Source organism: Sus scrofa, chromosome 1, assembly GCF_000003025.6.
Source record: "Sus scrofa isolate TJ Tabasco breed Duroc chromosome 1, Sscrofa11.1, whole genome shotgun sequence".
In the NCBI taxonomy this organism is placed as follows: domain Eukaryota; kingdom Metazoa; phylum Chordata; class Mammalia; order Artiodactyla; family Suidae; genus Sus; species Sus scrofa.
The window spans coordinates 263,182,191-263,198,354 of record NC_010443.5 but is presented as its reverse complement, the minus strand read 5'-3'; the positions used below and the strand labels follow the sequence as shown (position 1 = coordinate 263,198,354).

The 16,164-nt window shown below is 38.2% G+C and overlaps 2 protein-coding genes and 1 pseudogene across 2 annotated transcripts; all 3 read left to right on the top strand.

Annotated features, from left to right (window-relative positions):
- LOC110259686 (olfactory receptor 1J2-like) lies at nt 149–884 on the top strand. Its single transcript, XM_021085382.1, has one exon. It carries the CDS (start codon nt 240–242, stop codon nt 882–884), a length of 645 nt encoding a protein of 214 aa, XP_020941041.1. The 5' UTR covers nt 149–239.
- LOC110259684 lies at nt 5,504–6,473 on the top strand (annotated as a pseudogene).
- On the top strand, nt 14,578–15,847 carry LOC110257105 (olfactory receptor 1J4-like). Its single transcript, XM_021075840.1, has one exon. It carries the CDS (start codon nt 14,641–14,643, stop codon nt 15,559–15,561), a length of 921 nt encoding a protein of 306 aa, XP_020931499.1. The 5' UTR covers nt 14,578–14,640; the 3' UTR covers nt 15,562–15,847.

The window sequence follows — 16,164 nt, the reverse complement described above, 5'->3', positions numbered from 1 at the left end:
TGTTTCCCATCTGTCCAGAGCAGCAGGATGTCTTCTTTGCCCTTTTCCTGGGCATGTACCTGACCACAGTGCTGGGAATTTGCTCTTCATCCTGCTCATCATGCTGGACCTCACCTCCACACTCCCATGTAGTTCTTCCTCAGGCACTTGGCCTTCACAAATGTATCCTTTTCATCTGTCACAGTCCCTAATATTCTGATGAACATGCAGACTCAGGATCAATCCATTCCCTGTGCAGAATGTGTAACACAGACATATTTTTTACTATTACAGACCTGGACAGCTTCCTTATTACATCAATGGCATATGACTGCTATGTTGCCATGTGTCATCCCCTTCACTACACTACAATCATGAGGGAGGAGCTATGTGCCTTTCTAGTGGCTGTATCCTGGTTACTGTTTGGGGCCAGTTCCCTTTCCCACGGTCTTCTCCTGACCCAGTTATCTTTTTGTTCTGACAACATCATCCCCCATTTCTTCTCTGACCTTGGTGCCCTGCTTAAATTTTCCTGTTCAGACATTGTCCTCAATGAGCTGGTCATGTTCTCTTCAGTGGTGGTGGTAATTACACTGCCATTCATATGTATCCTGGTATCTTACGGGTATATTGGGGCCACCATCCTGAGGATCCCCTCAACCACAGACAAAGCCTTGTCCACATGTGGCTCCCATCTCTCTTTAGTGTCTCTGTATTATGGGTCAATATTTGGGCGACACCTTTTCCTGACATTAACCAATTTCATTGACAAGGACATCATTGTGGTTCTCATGTACACAGTGGTCACACCCATGTTGAACCCCTTTATCTATAGCCTTAGGAAAAAGGACATAAAAAGAGCCTTTGAGAAACTCTTCAGTAGAGCAATATTTTTCTCACCATGACATCCAACTTGTACTTAAATCAGGATCTCATTTAGGTTCATCTCATATACTTGTTTCCACTTGAATATATCTCAAAACTTTTGTGTCTCCAAGCCCTAGGGCAAATGATGCCATGCTGAATATACTTGGTAAATTTTTGTTGATCAGAATTCCACTCCCTTATTGACAATGTTCTCCTTCATAAATAACTTTGGATTAGCAAATGCTAAATTAATTTTATTACTTATTTTTGCAACTTGGAGACATACATAATACAGTAAGGTACATGGTTATCCTTTATTTGAGGAGACATTTGGAAAGCCAAATATTCTGGGCCCATATCTCAGGCTTTAACAAACCACAGAATCTAAAGAATTAGCTATATTATTATACTACACTCTTATGCAGATAATGCAGGGTCTTCTTTTCATTCTTATGTGTCGTATTAAGTTGTCACTTAAATAAGAAAATTTTTTATTTATTTATTTTTTGCTTTTTAGAGCTACACCTGTGGCATATGGATGTTCCCAGGCTAGGGGTTGAATAGGAGCTGTAGCTGCCAGCCTACACCACAGCCACAGCAATGCCAGATCCTTAACCCTCTGAGCAGGGTCAGGAATCAAACCTCCATCCTCTTGGATGTTTGTTTCCACTGAGCCACAAAGAGGAACTCAAAGAGGAAACTTTTTACTCTCTTTCCATGGTCTATGATGTTACAAAAACAATTCTGAAGATGGAGGGCCCTGTAGGGGATCAAGACTTATGGGGGATTTCCCCTTTGCCAACACTGTGTGGTTGACATTGTGTAGCCCCCAATCATATCAGTATTAAAGCACATTGGTACATATAAATAAATTATAATGCATAGTATCTAAAAAGTCATTGCTTTCCTACAAACACTGCTGCAGAATCAATACTGACTATTCTTCATGGACTTCTTGCCTTCCCAAATGAAGAAAATGAAGAATGATAGGCTTCTCAAACTTTAACCTACATAAGAATTCTAGGATAGTTTTTTAAAATAGAGATCCCTGGAATCTACCTCCATGAATTCCAATATTATACATCTTGGTGGGGCTCAAGAATTTGCATTTCTAACAAGCTTCCATGTGACACTGATGCTGCAGGTGTGTTAATTATGATTTGAAGAGCACTGGAATGAAGAATTAAAGCATGGAAGCTGTGGGAGGCACATTTACACACATCTTCTATGAATTGTGGTAGTAAGTAGAATGGAACAAGAGAATGCTAAAATTATTTTGGAAATAGAGAATCCAAAGTTCATGTTGATATTTTAAGATTATTTCTGACTGTAGGAAATTCCTTTTAGCAATCTCTTATATAAGAGCATCTTTCCTGAACTATCAGATTTTATTTTCTCTTTCATATATGTTATAGATATATCAGACACTACAAACCATGCTTCATTTCATAATACCAGACTATGTGTTTCATAGGAAAAAAAAACCAAAGCTTTGAAAAAATTATGTCATGTCCATTGATAGCTTCTTGTTTACATTAAGCCAAGTGGAATTTCAGTTTGACTTATAACGTTACTAATGTCACTCAGAAACCTATTTTAATATTTTTAAACTAAAATTTTTTTCATACATACTGCCAAAAATACATTTATTGAATGGATATATATATATATATATATATATATATATATATATAAAACTGATTTACCTTGCTATACACTGAAATTAATACAACTTTGTCAGTCAACTATACTCCAATAAAATTTTAAAAATAAAATAGATAAGATATGCAAATTGGTAAAAAAACCTTAAAAAATACATTTGTTAATAAAGTGCTAGATGCTTTCAGAGCCTCTTTACCTACAAAAGAACACTTTAGTTCTTGATAGGACACTGAAAAACTTTTGTTCTCTTATGTTATTCATTTCTAAAAGTCCTCATTTAACTTGCCATGTTTCTTGACAGAGACCATAAGATAGCACTTGTCTTGAATCCAAGCCATGCTATTGTTATTATGGGAACTGAGGCTATTTTACCCCAGTATTTTCTCTTCTATTTGCATATGTGTATCTGCTCTATATAAAATACAATATATTTACCTAATTGTATATGTAAATAGAGACTAATTCTTCTGTAACCAGCATCTGAAGTGACATTTAAGGCTGTAGTGATGTCCCCAACTGTAGTCTATTTGGGATATGAAGATGGAAATCAAAATATTTTGAAGGAGTTTTATACTTGATACAGGTGTATAATATTATGATAGCAAATTCCTTTGTTAGGCATATACTTCATTCCATAAGCTCTGACTTAGGTGATCCTATAGGTGAATGAATACAATCTGGGCTTGTTGCCTCTCTTTTCAAAGGGTTCAACATGAACTTCTATTCCCATGTAATTTCCCAGAACTTTTTAAAGGTAAGCTCTTCTGTTTTCAAAGGAGCAAACTCCAAGCACTAGGGAACTAAACACTGGAGCCCATTAGAATGGATGCTTTGGAGATATTCAAGTAACCTTACTGGATAACTGACAAAAGAGATTTCAAGGCATGGTATAATCTTCAATAAAGTTTCAAAGAATCTCTGTGCTAATTCAACATGATATCAATTAAAATTAAAAATTTTAAGTAGATTGATGTATTTAGGTTGTGTATTCTTTGTAAAGATATGCATAGAAGTAGAAATGCAAGTATTATTACAGGAAAAATAAGCTAAAAAATACTGTATAAAATAAATTCCATTTATGTAAATATAAACTTTTCTGAATAAAAACCATTGTAGAAGGATAAATAATTAATAACCAAAGAGTGAAATACTTTGACTTTATCCTTTGTTTTTAAGTCTCTGTTATTTGGATGTCTATTATGAAGCAGAATTAAATTTAAAAGCAGCAAATCAAATAGGAATTTCCACTTCAGAGAAAAAAAAAAACCCTTCACATCTCAGGCTATGACCTGTCAGTGGAACATGTATCTGGTAGGAAGGGCCAGAAAGGAGGTCTCCCCACATCTCCTTCTGGGCTCCCATACACAGGGCATATGCCTGATGTTCTTCCTAAGGACAGCATTACCTCACAGTCTGCCCTGAGAACCATATGCCTGAGAATGACGTGGACCCAGGTCTCATGAATGAGCATCACTGGATGTGGAGCTGGGATCTACATCTTTAACAAACTTCCCAGGTGATTCTACAGAACATCCCACTTTAGAGACCATTGCCTTAGGGCATGTGTCCTGGAGGCAGGAGGAGGAAAACTGAGCTATTAACACAAGTTTAATGCATGTCTATTACCAAGAACATGGTGCCCTGTCCAGTTTTGTCCTCTTCCTGTTGGGTAGATCATAGTCTTCACCTCTCCATTTATGAAGGTGGGGAACTGATGAGTAACTTCCAGGCTCATGATTTTTCTCTCTGATGCCAGTGAGATATTTGAGACCAGAGAGTCATGGCTAAATCTGGCATCAGGGTGTTATACAGAAAAGGTGAGAAGCCAGTCCATACTCCTGGCATCTAGATTACTTGAGTATAAATTTCAGAGCAGAATAGCATTATCTTTCATCAGAAGCATGGGTGGTGGTGGTGGTGATGTGTGTGTGTCTGTGCATGTATGTGTGTGTGCATGCTCCTGTGAACATAGATCCTCAGCACTGCTGTGAGACCTTTCTTAAGCCACTTCTATTACCAGTTCCTAAACATAGATAGAGGAGACATTCTTGGCTTCTCTCTTTGATTTCTCGATTAGAGCTCTTTTCATTGTAGATTGTGCATGTTGATAAGGCCATGAGATGTTAGGGATTTCGGATATAGGTGTATATATAAGTAAATATATAATTATGTTTTTGTTAGAGTATAGTTGATTTACATTGTTCTGTCAATTTCTCCTGGACAGTGAAGTGACCAAGTCATAAATATATATCCTTTATGTATATTATACATATTACATAACTATATATTTTATATATATACATTCTTTTTTTTCATATTATCTTCCATCATGTTCTGTCCTATGATATTGGATAGAGAGGTTGTTGAATCAGGAGAGGTAAGAGAATGGTAAATATGAGTATTAGTAAAAATATACATACATGGCAATAATATTTTTAGTTTTTCAAGAGTGATATTGGAAGACTGAGCTCCAGGACACTTTGAGTCCAAGCAACAGGTATGCTTCTTTTTTCTTCAACCTTTATATGTAATGTACTCTTTGAATATTCACTTTTGATCCACTTTGATTTGACTAAATGTCATTGAAACATTTTGAGAATACAACTTATTAATGGATTTTAGATTTCAAAACATCAATATTTAACAATATGAATGTCAAGACATATTTGTTTCTAAATGTACAGGAAAAAATGTAAATTATGTAGATTTAATTTTACATCCCTCTCCCATGTCATTTTTTTCTTTACCAATTATACATAGCTGCAAATGATGACTAAGAGATTGACTCTCTCCTAGATTATGGAAAAATGTCACTGAGCCAATTTCTCTTCTGTATCCAACTCTCTTATCTGATAGTAAGTTCTCTAATTTCACATGATAATACCATCCACTTTTTAAAAGGATATTTGTAGGGTCATGGCAATGCAGACAAACCTTGGCATGTTTAACAGTAGAAAAGCCTCCCATTTATCTGGTTGCCGTAAATAATAATGTGATGGCTTCTCCTTCTCTCACACTCCATTCATGTCAGAAGACAGGAGAGGAGCATGAGAATGGAGAACCAGAGCCATGTGTCCAAGTTCCTCCTCCTGGGGCTCCCTATCTTGCTGGAGCAGCAGGGTGTGTTTTTGCCCTGTTCCTGGGCATGTACCTGACCACTGTGCTGGGGAACCTGCTCATCATCCTGCTCATTAGGCTGGACTCTCACCTCCACACCCCCATGTATTTCTTCCTCAGCCACTTGGCCCTCAGAGACATCTCCTTTTCCTCTTTCACTGTCCCTAAGATGCTCATGCATGTGAAGACTCAGAATCAATCTATTCCTCATGTAGAGTGTGTAACACAAAGATTTTTTTTCATATTTTTGGTTACATTGATAACATTCTTCTTGTAGTGATGGATTATGAGAGGCATGTGGCCATTTGGCACCCTCTATTCTATGCCATCATCATGAGGGAGGAGCTCTATCTATGTCTTTTGGCTGGATCCTGGCTCCTTGCCAATGCCCTGGCCCACACTCCTCCTGACTCAGCTGACCTTCTGTGCTGTCAACCTCATCCCCCAGTTCTTCTGTAATCTTGCTGTCCTGCTCATACACCTCTCTTAATGAGCTCATCATATTCACTGTAGGGGCTGCAGTTCTCATTTTTCCATTGAGTGGAATTCTGGTCTCTTGTGATCAAATTGTGCTGTGCATCCTGAGGGTCCCCTCAATTACAGGGATCTTCAAAGCCTTGTCCACCTGTGGCTCCCACCTCTCTGTGGTGTCTCTATTCTATGGAACAATAATTGCAGTGTACTTTTCCTCCTCATCAGACCAGTCCCCTGACAAAGACATCATTTCTTCCATGAAATATGCAGTGGTCACCCCCATGCTGAACCCTTTCATCTACAGCCTGAGAAACAGAGACATGATATTGGCTCTGTTGAGACTTTTCAGAAACAATAACCTTTTAGCCAAGTGAGAATCACCTAACCATGTTCTCATTTCACTCTCTGCCATTGTTATAAAAGCCTTATAAAATTGTGTGTTGAACAACCATGTCTCTAGCACTTATCCTCATTCTCCTTGAAATGGTCATTGTTATTGTATCAATCTCTTTCCCTTTGGTCATATCTCTTGCCCATTTATTCTTCCATAATACTAAATGCGACATTACCCACAACACACATTCAACTTGTGATCTTCAAAATACCAAACTGCTTTTTGTATATGTGTAAGTATGTTTAAATTTATTTTCAATTTTTTATATTAATACATTTGGCTAGGAGTTCCCATTGTGGCACAGTGGTTAACAAATCTGACTAGGAACCATGAGGTTGTGGGTTTGATCCCTGGCCTTGCTTAGTGGGTTAAGGATCCGGTGTTGCCATGAGCTGTGGTGCAGGTTGCAGATGTGGCTCGGATCCTGCATTGCTATTGCTCTGGTTTAGGCCTGTGGTTATGGCTTTGATTCGACTCCTAGCCTGGGAATCTCCATATGCCATGAGAGCAGCCCTAGAAAAGGCAAAAAGACAAAAAAAATAAAAATAATACATTTAGCTATACAGTTTTTATGAGATACATATATATTTTAACTTATATTATGGTCATGTATTCTTGTGCATTGCTTTTAAATTGTTTAATTGATTAATTAAATAATTATTTAGAATTGCAGTTGGTTTACAATGTTGTATTAGTTTCAGTTGTAGTGCAATGTACTTAAATTTTTTATATCATATAATATATATATATAATATATAATATATATATATATATATCAGGTTTTTTTCCATACATTATAACAAAATATTGAGTATAGTTCTATGTGCTATACAATTGGTCCTATTTAGTTATCTATTTTATATACAGCAGTGTGTATATTTAATTCATAAATTCTCCATTCCCCTATTCCCCTTAGGTAACCATAAGTTTTTTTTTTTTTTCTGTGTCTGTGTGTCTACTTCGGTTTTTTGTATACGTTCACTTGTATCTTTCTTTTTCTTTTGTGTTTTATGGCTGCACCCAAGGCAAATGGAACTCCCCACGTTAGGGGTCAAATTGGAGCTATGACTGCTGGCCCACACCACAGCCATAGCAATGTGTGATCGGAGTTGCTTCTGCAAACTATACCACAGCTCAGGGAAATGCTGGATCCCCAACCCACTGAGCAAGGACTGGTGTCAAACCCACATCCTCAAGGATACTAGTTGGATTCATTTCCATTGAATCACAATGGAAATTCCCCTCATTTTTTTTTTTAGATACCAAATACAACCAATATCATATGATACATGTTTTTAACTGGTTTACTTCATTTCTTATGATTATCTGTAGCTCCATCCATGTTGCTACAAATGACATTATTTCATTCTTTTTATGGCTGAGTAGTATTCAGTTATATAGATGTAACACATCTTCTTTATCATTCATCTGTTAATGGATATTTGCATTGCCTTCGTGTCTTGGCTTCTTGTGTTCCAAAGCTACAAACATTCAGTTAAGATTCTAATGTTTCATTTCAGTAAAGTCCAAAATGCTTATCTTGTCAATGCAGTATCAAGTTAATGAAGTACTTTTGATGGTTTGTTAAACCTAAATAAAATTTAACTTGATTGTGCTTTTCACAATAGGGGAGCACAGAGTAGTTAATCCAATTAAAAATTCTCCATTCCAGGAAGACTAAATTTTTCCCACTAAATTAGATGTTTGTGTTGAAAACAGTCTACATGGGAAGTCCATAAAACACTGCTGAAAGAAACCAAAGATGACACAAATAGATGGAAAGACATACCATGCTCTTGGATTGGAAGAGTTAATATTATCAAAATGACTATACTACCCAAGGCAATCTACAGATTCAATGCAATCCCTATCAAATTAACAAGGATATTTTTCACAGAACTTGAACAAAATATTTTAAAATTTGTTTGTAATCAAAAAAGACCCAGAATAGCCAAAGACACCCTGAAAAAGAAAAATTGAGCTGTAGGAATCAGGCTCCCTGACTTCAGACTATACTACAACGTAACAATCATAAAACCCTATGACACTGGCATAAAGACAAAAATATAGATCAGTGGAACAGGATAGAAAGCCCAGAATTCAACCACACACTTACAGTCAACAAATCTATGACAAAGTATTCAAGAATATCCAATGGAGAAAAGACACTCTATTCGATAAGTGGTGCTGAAAAAACTGGACAGCCACATGGAAAAGAATGAAATTAGAACACTCCCTAACACCATACACAAAAATAAACTCACAATGGATTAAAGACCTAGATATAACAACAGACACTATAAAACTCTTAGAGGAAAACATAGGCCAAACACTCTCTGATATAAATGACAGCAACATCTTCTCAGATCCACCTCTTATAGGAATGACAGGAAAAACAAAAATAAAAAATGGGACCTATTCAAACTTCAAAGTTTCTGTACAGCAATGGAAACTCTAAACAAAATGAAAAGACAACTCAAGATTGGGAGAAAATCTTTGCAAGTGAATCGACAAGGGGTTATTCTCCAAAATTTATAAACACTTCCTACTGCTCAATACCAAAAAACAAACAAACCCATCAAAAAATGGGCATAAGATCTAAACAGACAGTTCTCCAAAGAAGACATACAGATGCCCAAAAACACATGAAAAGATGTTCAACATTACTCATCATTAGAGAAATGCAAATCAAAATCACTATGATGTACCACCTTACACCAGCCAGAATGGCCATCATCAAAATATCTACAAACAAGAAGTGCTGGAGAGGGTGTGGAGAAAAAGGAACCCTAGTACACTCTTGGTGGGATTGTAAATTGGTGCAACCACTGTGGAAAACAGTATGGAGATTTCTCAGAAAACTAAAAATAGAACTACCATTTGATCCAGCAATCCCACTCCTGGGCACCTATCCAGAGAAAACCATGACTTGCAAAGACACATGTACTCCAATGTTCATTGCAGCACTATTTGCAATAGCCAAGACATGGAAACAACCTAAATGTACATTGACAGAGGAGTGGATTAAGAAGATGTGGTTCATATACACAATGGAATATTACTCAGCAATTAAAAGGAATGAAATACCAGCATTTTTAGCAACATGGATAGACCTAGAAATTATCATGCTAAGTGAAATCTGCCAGACAATGAGACAGCAACATCAAATGCTATCACTGACATGTGAAATCTGAAAAATGGACAGACTGAACTTCTTTGCAGAATAGATGCTGACTCACAGACTTTGAAAAACTTAGGGTTTCCAAATGAGTCAGGTTGGGGGGTGGGGGTATGCACTGAGGGTTTGGGATGGACATGCTACAAAATTTGGTTGTGATGATCATTGGACACCTATAAATGTCATAAAATTTATGAAGTATTAAAAATAAAATATAATATCCAAAAAATAAAATTCTTGTTTTCTTAGCTCCATGCATGATTTTCATCATTCCACAGCACTTGTCACCATTTACCTGCCATTCATTTTGCCTGAATGTTTTTCTGTATGACCTCCCACTTGGATGTGTGTTGTAAGAAATGGAGTTTTGATTCTATTATCTGTTATGTCTCTAGAGAATATATCAGTATTATATTCATGGAGCCTTGATGCTTATTTAAGAGAATGAGTGAATTCATGAACAGTTGAATTCATTCAGCAGTTACCAATCAGAATTGCCTTTTGTGAGCCATAGCTGATCTCTAGTGATACAAAGACACTGACAATAAACCTTAACATTCAGTAAGCTTTCATTAGGTGCTAATTTAACCATCCTTCAAAGTCACAGAAAGACTGTAATTGTTATTTCTACTTTTTAGAAACTGAGTCACAGTGGCCTTGGACAACCTGCTCAAATATTCTCTTTGCAGGGGAAGAACCCAGGGCCTTTTTACCAGAGTTTTATATTCAATCACCCTTCTCCTGAACAAGGCATAGACCATGTCCTACAAAACCGTCCTGAGGGTTGGGGAGACAGGCACATTTTAGGGACCTTTATGTTCTAATGAAAGCCTGTGTCCATGTTGCAGAACCTACAGAATCCCTTACACTGCCTGTGACATATACTGCCCTTGGGAGAAGTTGTGCTCATGATGAAGAGGCCACAGGCAATAAGGGAAATCCTGCTTATTATAAGAGACTTAACCAGAAGCCCAAGGTACCACCCGTGTCAGTGAAACATTCTCCTGTGAAACCAGGTGCAGCTTAGCCCCCATTGACCCTAATCATCCTCCTTCCTGAGGGGCCAGGAGGGTGTTGGGCAGTTGCCCCAGTGGACTTCTTCTATAATTGGGGCCCAGTGAGGATACCCTCTGGGGTCTCTTTAGGATGGAGAAAAGATCTTGTGAATCATTTTGAATCTGGAGAAGTGAAATGAGAGTCTATAAGTTCCTCAGGCCACCGAGGTTTGCTCTTTTTCTTTGGATCCTGGGTCTTCTGGACAGAAAGTGAGGATTCAGGTAACAGAATGAAGTAGAAAATACTTGAACTCAGAGCAAAGGTATAGCTCGGAAGGAACCCAGACACCTCCCCAGTCATACATGAGTGTTTGCATGTAAGTTTGTGTGTGACCATCAGACAAGTTATATGTATTTTTGTGTGTGTTTGTGTGTGTTGTGTTGTGTTTTTTGAATCTATGAGTGTATGTGTAAATGACAAATGTACTGAATGACACACAGTAGGATATACTGAGATCACAGAAGCCTGGATATTTCTTCAGTGTGTGCATATTCTATGTGCATCTGTTGCTTGTGTGCTGTGTGTAAGACCTTGTGCACTGCTTGTGATTCAAATATGAAGGACTTCTTGTGATGATAACATATCTGGTCTAGGATGCTAGAGAGTTTTTTGTGTGTAGCTGTGTAGTACATGTGTACTTTGTTTGTGAGTTTTACATAGACTTGTGTGAAACATGCACACCCTGACTGTATCTAGTGGGAGTATAAGCCAGAGAAATCTGTAAATCTCCATTTGGTAAGTATGTTTCTATGATAGTGTGTGAGTTATTTGGTGTAACAAATCCACACCTTGCCTTCTTTCACACAGAACATATAAATATCTGTGTGTGTGTGTGTGTGTGTGTGTGTGTGTGAGAGAGAGAGAGAGAGAGAGAGAGAGAGAGAGAGATAGATTCTCACATTTTGTACTCTCCACCTGCCTGAGACTGAGGTCCATGCAGGAAGCTACAGAAGAAATCAACTCTGCAGAGATATTGACATTCATTTTTCCATGATTTGACTACTCCAGCAAGGCCTCTCGAGTCCCAGTGTTTTTGACAATGCATTTAGAAATTAAATGAAAAAAAAAAAAAAAAAAAAAAAGGAGTTCCCGTCATGGCGCAGTGGTTAACAAATCCTACTAGGAACCATGAGGTTGCGGGTTCGGTCCCTGCCCTTGCTCAGTGGGTTAATGATCCGGCGTTGCCGTGAGCTGTGGTGTAGGTTGCAGACGCGGCTCAGATCCCGCGTTGCTGTGGCTCTGGTGTAGGCCAGTGGCTACAGCTCCGATTCGACCCCTAGCCTGGGAACCTCCATATGCCGCGGGAGCAGCCCAAAGAAATAGCAAAAAGACAAAAAAAAAAAAAAAGAAATTAAATGCTCATTTCTGGAATCATTTACATCAAAAATCAGATCTTTATCATTCTACAGTTAATAGATTGATGGCCTTAGGTTTTACCATGGTGATTCTCAGCATCCAGTGTTCTTACATGGGATCATGCTATTTGCTGTCATATCTTGTCCGTAAGATGATTAAGAGGCTAGGCACACTGTAAGTACCTAGAAAACTGTAGCCTTGTGGATCCCCAACCCCCTGACTCTCTATGTCTTGATCGTGCAGGGGACAGTGTTTGTTTGAAGACAGGAAAAGCAAGCCCATCCATAGGATCTCTCTCTCTCAATGCCCCAGCCCTAAGTCACACACTGTCTCCTCTTCACTACTGAACAATTTACCAGCCACCTATTTGCATACAGTGCTGATGGAATCAAAGTACCACATCTGTATTATTCCCTTCTGTTCCCATTGCATCTCCTGGGTGTCTTTAGGAGCTCTGGTTCTCCTGCAAGAAGTCTGTGAGATCCTAGGCTAAGTCTGACAAATAAGATTTCATTGAGAAACCTGTGCTTAGAAGGATTGTCAAATGCCTGATCCTTTCTTGTGTTCCATGTACTGAGTCAGTTAATGACACCAAGCAACTCCCTGGTATGGACCAAGCATCTACTGACAGATTCTTACAGTGTTAATGTCACATTCCTCTCCCAGGCATATTTTATCATCTACCTTTTCACTTTTTGCATTTCACCTTAGACTCTCTACCCCCCATTAAAATAAATGGGTGCATTCTCTGTAGTGAAAATTGATCATAAAATCAATGTTTGAGACCAGGTTCTACTATGCAATAACTATGCAATGAGATTTTTTAAGCAATTTCCCTACTCCTGTTGGTAAAATGCAGGGGAAAACACTATTCTCTGCTTCCTAGACAGAAAAAAAGGATGATGGATTGAATGTTATTGAAAGCATATGAAAGCCATTGGCAAACTCAAGGGCTGCAGGAATATGAGTTTGGACAGTTATCTTAACAGGAGGATTCCTTCAAATCCCAAAATATGCTTCTTCAGTTCTTGCCTATTTGTCTAACTAAAGAGAGGGAGGAACAGTAGAGTCATAGGGGCAAAATTTCTGGATATACTTAAAAGCTTGGGAGAGAAATGTGACTACAGCTGTAATTATCTCTATGATCATGCTCATTTTATACTCCTTCTGAGTATGTTGATAGTGCAGTTTTATATTTTTCTAATGTTTTCATTTTTTTTAGGGCTGCACCTGAAACATATGTCAGTTACCAGGCTAGGGATCAAATCAGAGCTGCAGCTGCTGTCCTACACCACAGTCACAGCAATGCCAGATATGAGCCCTCTCTGCAACCTACACCACAGCTCATGGCCTGGCTGGATCCTTAAGTGAGGCCAGAATTTGAACTGGTAGCCTCTTGGATACTAGTTGGGTTCTTAACCCACCGAACTGCAATGGGAACCCCCAAAAGGGGAGTTTTAATAGCATCCCTCCTAGGACTTGAAAAGTTCAGTGTGGCAATCATGAAAAAAATGTATTTGTCTTCCATTGTGTTCATTAACTGTCAGTTATTATCAATGTGAAGATCAATATTGGGAAATAGTGTTGGTCAATCAGGTCACTGATTTCTAAGAGATACCCCAATGCTTCAGTATTTCTCAGCTCTCAGACCCCATCTCAGATCTCAAGTATCTTCCTAATGATGAATATCCAGATGTGAGCCAACTTGAAGAATTACATCTGGACAGAGATAGATGGAGGTACATGCACTGAAGCAAGGTTTATTTCTTGGCAAGAAGGTAAACATGCATTAAGACAAGTTCCAGTGGGGAACTTACCTCAGTGATAGAAAATGAGCTCTGAAACTCACCTTTAGTATGTGAGAGCCCAGATAAGTTAACACAAATTTTAAGTCACCATCTTGGTGCTTTATGGTGACCACCTCATAATACTGTTTTATTCAATTCCTGAACTTGATACTTTTTTTGAGGAGGTTCTAGATATTCTCATAAAAATAATGTATGCAATTTTGGTGTTGATTTTATGCAGGAAATTGTTTTTAGTTACTAATGCCTAGTGAATTAGAATCCTTTTTGTTAACTTTATGAAGGTGTGATTTTGACATCTTCACATTACAGAGGCACAACCTGAGGCCAAGAGAGATTTAACATCCCAAGTCCTATAGCAAAAAAGTGGTGGAACAAATCATAACACAGGGAATCTGGCTTCAGGTTCCCAAAATTGTTAATCCTTGGTGAAGTGTTCCCTTTAGGGATAGTATCCTGAGGGAAGAAGTCCTGTATGTCATATTTATTCTTCTATGTCCAATTATTAGCATAGTGTAAAAAACATGGTTGATTAAAAAGAAATAAAATAAATTTGCTATTTTTCATTGAAAGGAATCATGGTGAATATTGAGGGTATGGAACTTGCTTGGCAAAACTAGCTGATAAAAGTAAAGACATTTGTTCTTTTTCTCCATGAGAAGGTGAGATACCTAGTGTGGTGACAACAATTGTGACTTCCATGTCTCTGATGTTTCCCACTTCCCTTCTTCCCCAGCAGACAGGAGAGGAGCATGAGGAGGGAAAACCAGAGCAGTGTGTCCGAGTTCCTCCTCCTGGGGCTCCCCATCCAGCCAGAGCAGCAGGGCTTGTACTTTGTCCTGTTCCTGGGCATGTACCTAACCACCATGCTGGGGAACCTGCTCATCATCCTGCTCATCAGGCTGGACCCTCACCTCCACACCCCCATGTACTTCTTCCTCAGCCACCTGGCCTTCTCTGACATTTCCTTTTCATCAGTCACTGTCCCTAAGATGCTGATGAACATGCAGACACAGGATCAATCCATTCCCTATGCAGAGTGTGTAACACAGACATATTTTTTCATACTTTTTGGTTGCATTGATAACCTTCTTCTTGCAGTGATGGCCTATGACAGATATGTGGCTATTTGTTACCCTCTACATTATGCCATCATCATAAGGAAAGAGCTGTGTCTATGTCTATTGTCTGGATCCTGGATCCTCTCCTGTGCCTATGCCCTGACCAACACACTTCTCTTGGTTCAACTGTCCTTCTGTGCTGACAATATCATCCCCCATTTCTTCTGTGACCCTGCTGCCCTGTTCATGCTGTCCTGCTCAGACACCTCTCTCAATGAGCTCATCATATTCACTGCAGGGGCTGTGGTTGTCATACTTCCATTGAGTGGAATCCTTGTCTCTTATGGTCACATTGGTCTCTGCATCTTGAGGGTCCCCTCTACTAAAGGGATCTGCAGAGCCTTGTCCACCTGTGGCTCCCACCTCTCTGTGGTGTCTCTATTCTATGGGACAATTATATCTCTGTACCTTTCCTCCTCATCAGGCCAGTCAAATGACAAAAACATCATTGCTTCCATGATGTACACAGTGGTCACCCCCATGCTGAACCCTTTCATCTACAGCCTGAGAAACAGAGACATGACACTGGCTCTGGGGAGACTTTTCAGATGAAATAATCTTTTCACCAAGTGAAAATCACCTAACCATGTGCTTATTTACTCATTGCCATTGTCAGAAAAGCCTTGTGTGTTTGTCACCCATGTCTCTAGGAATTTTCCTCATTGTCCTTAAAATGGTCATTTGTTTATTGGATCAATCTCTTTCCCATTAGTCATTTCTCTTATCCATTTATTATTCCATAACCCTAAATGTGGCATTGCCCACAACACACATTCAGCTTGTGGTATTCAAAACACCAAACTCCTTTGTGTATATGTAAGTGTGTTTAAATTTTGTTTTTTCCAATGTGTTATGTTGTTGCTTCATTTGGATATTTTGTAGCTTTATTGAATATATATATATATATATATATATATATATATATATACACATATATAGTATGTTTTATTATGGTCATCTATTAGTCATTTCTTTTTAAAATTTAATTAATTAATTAGAAGTATAGTTAGCTTCCATTGTGTTAGTTTCATGTATAGACAAAGAGTTTCAGTTTTATATATTTTTTATTGTGTGTATATATTTCAGATTGTTTTCCCTTATATGTTGTTAAAGTCAGAATAGTTCCATGTACTGTACAAATTGTTCTTGCTAGCT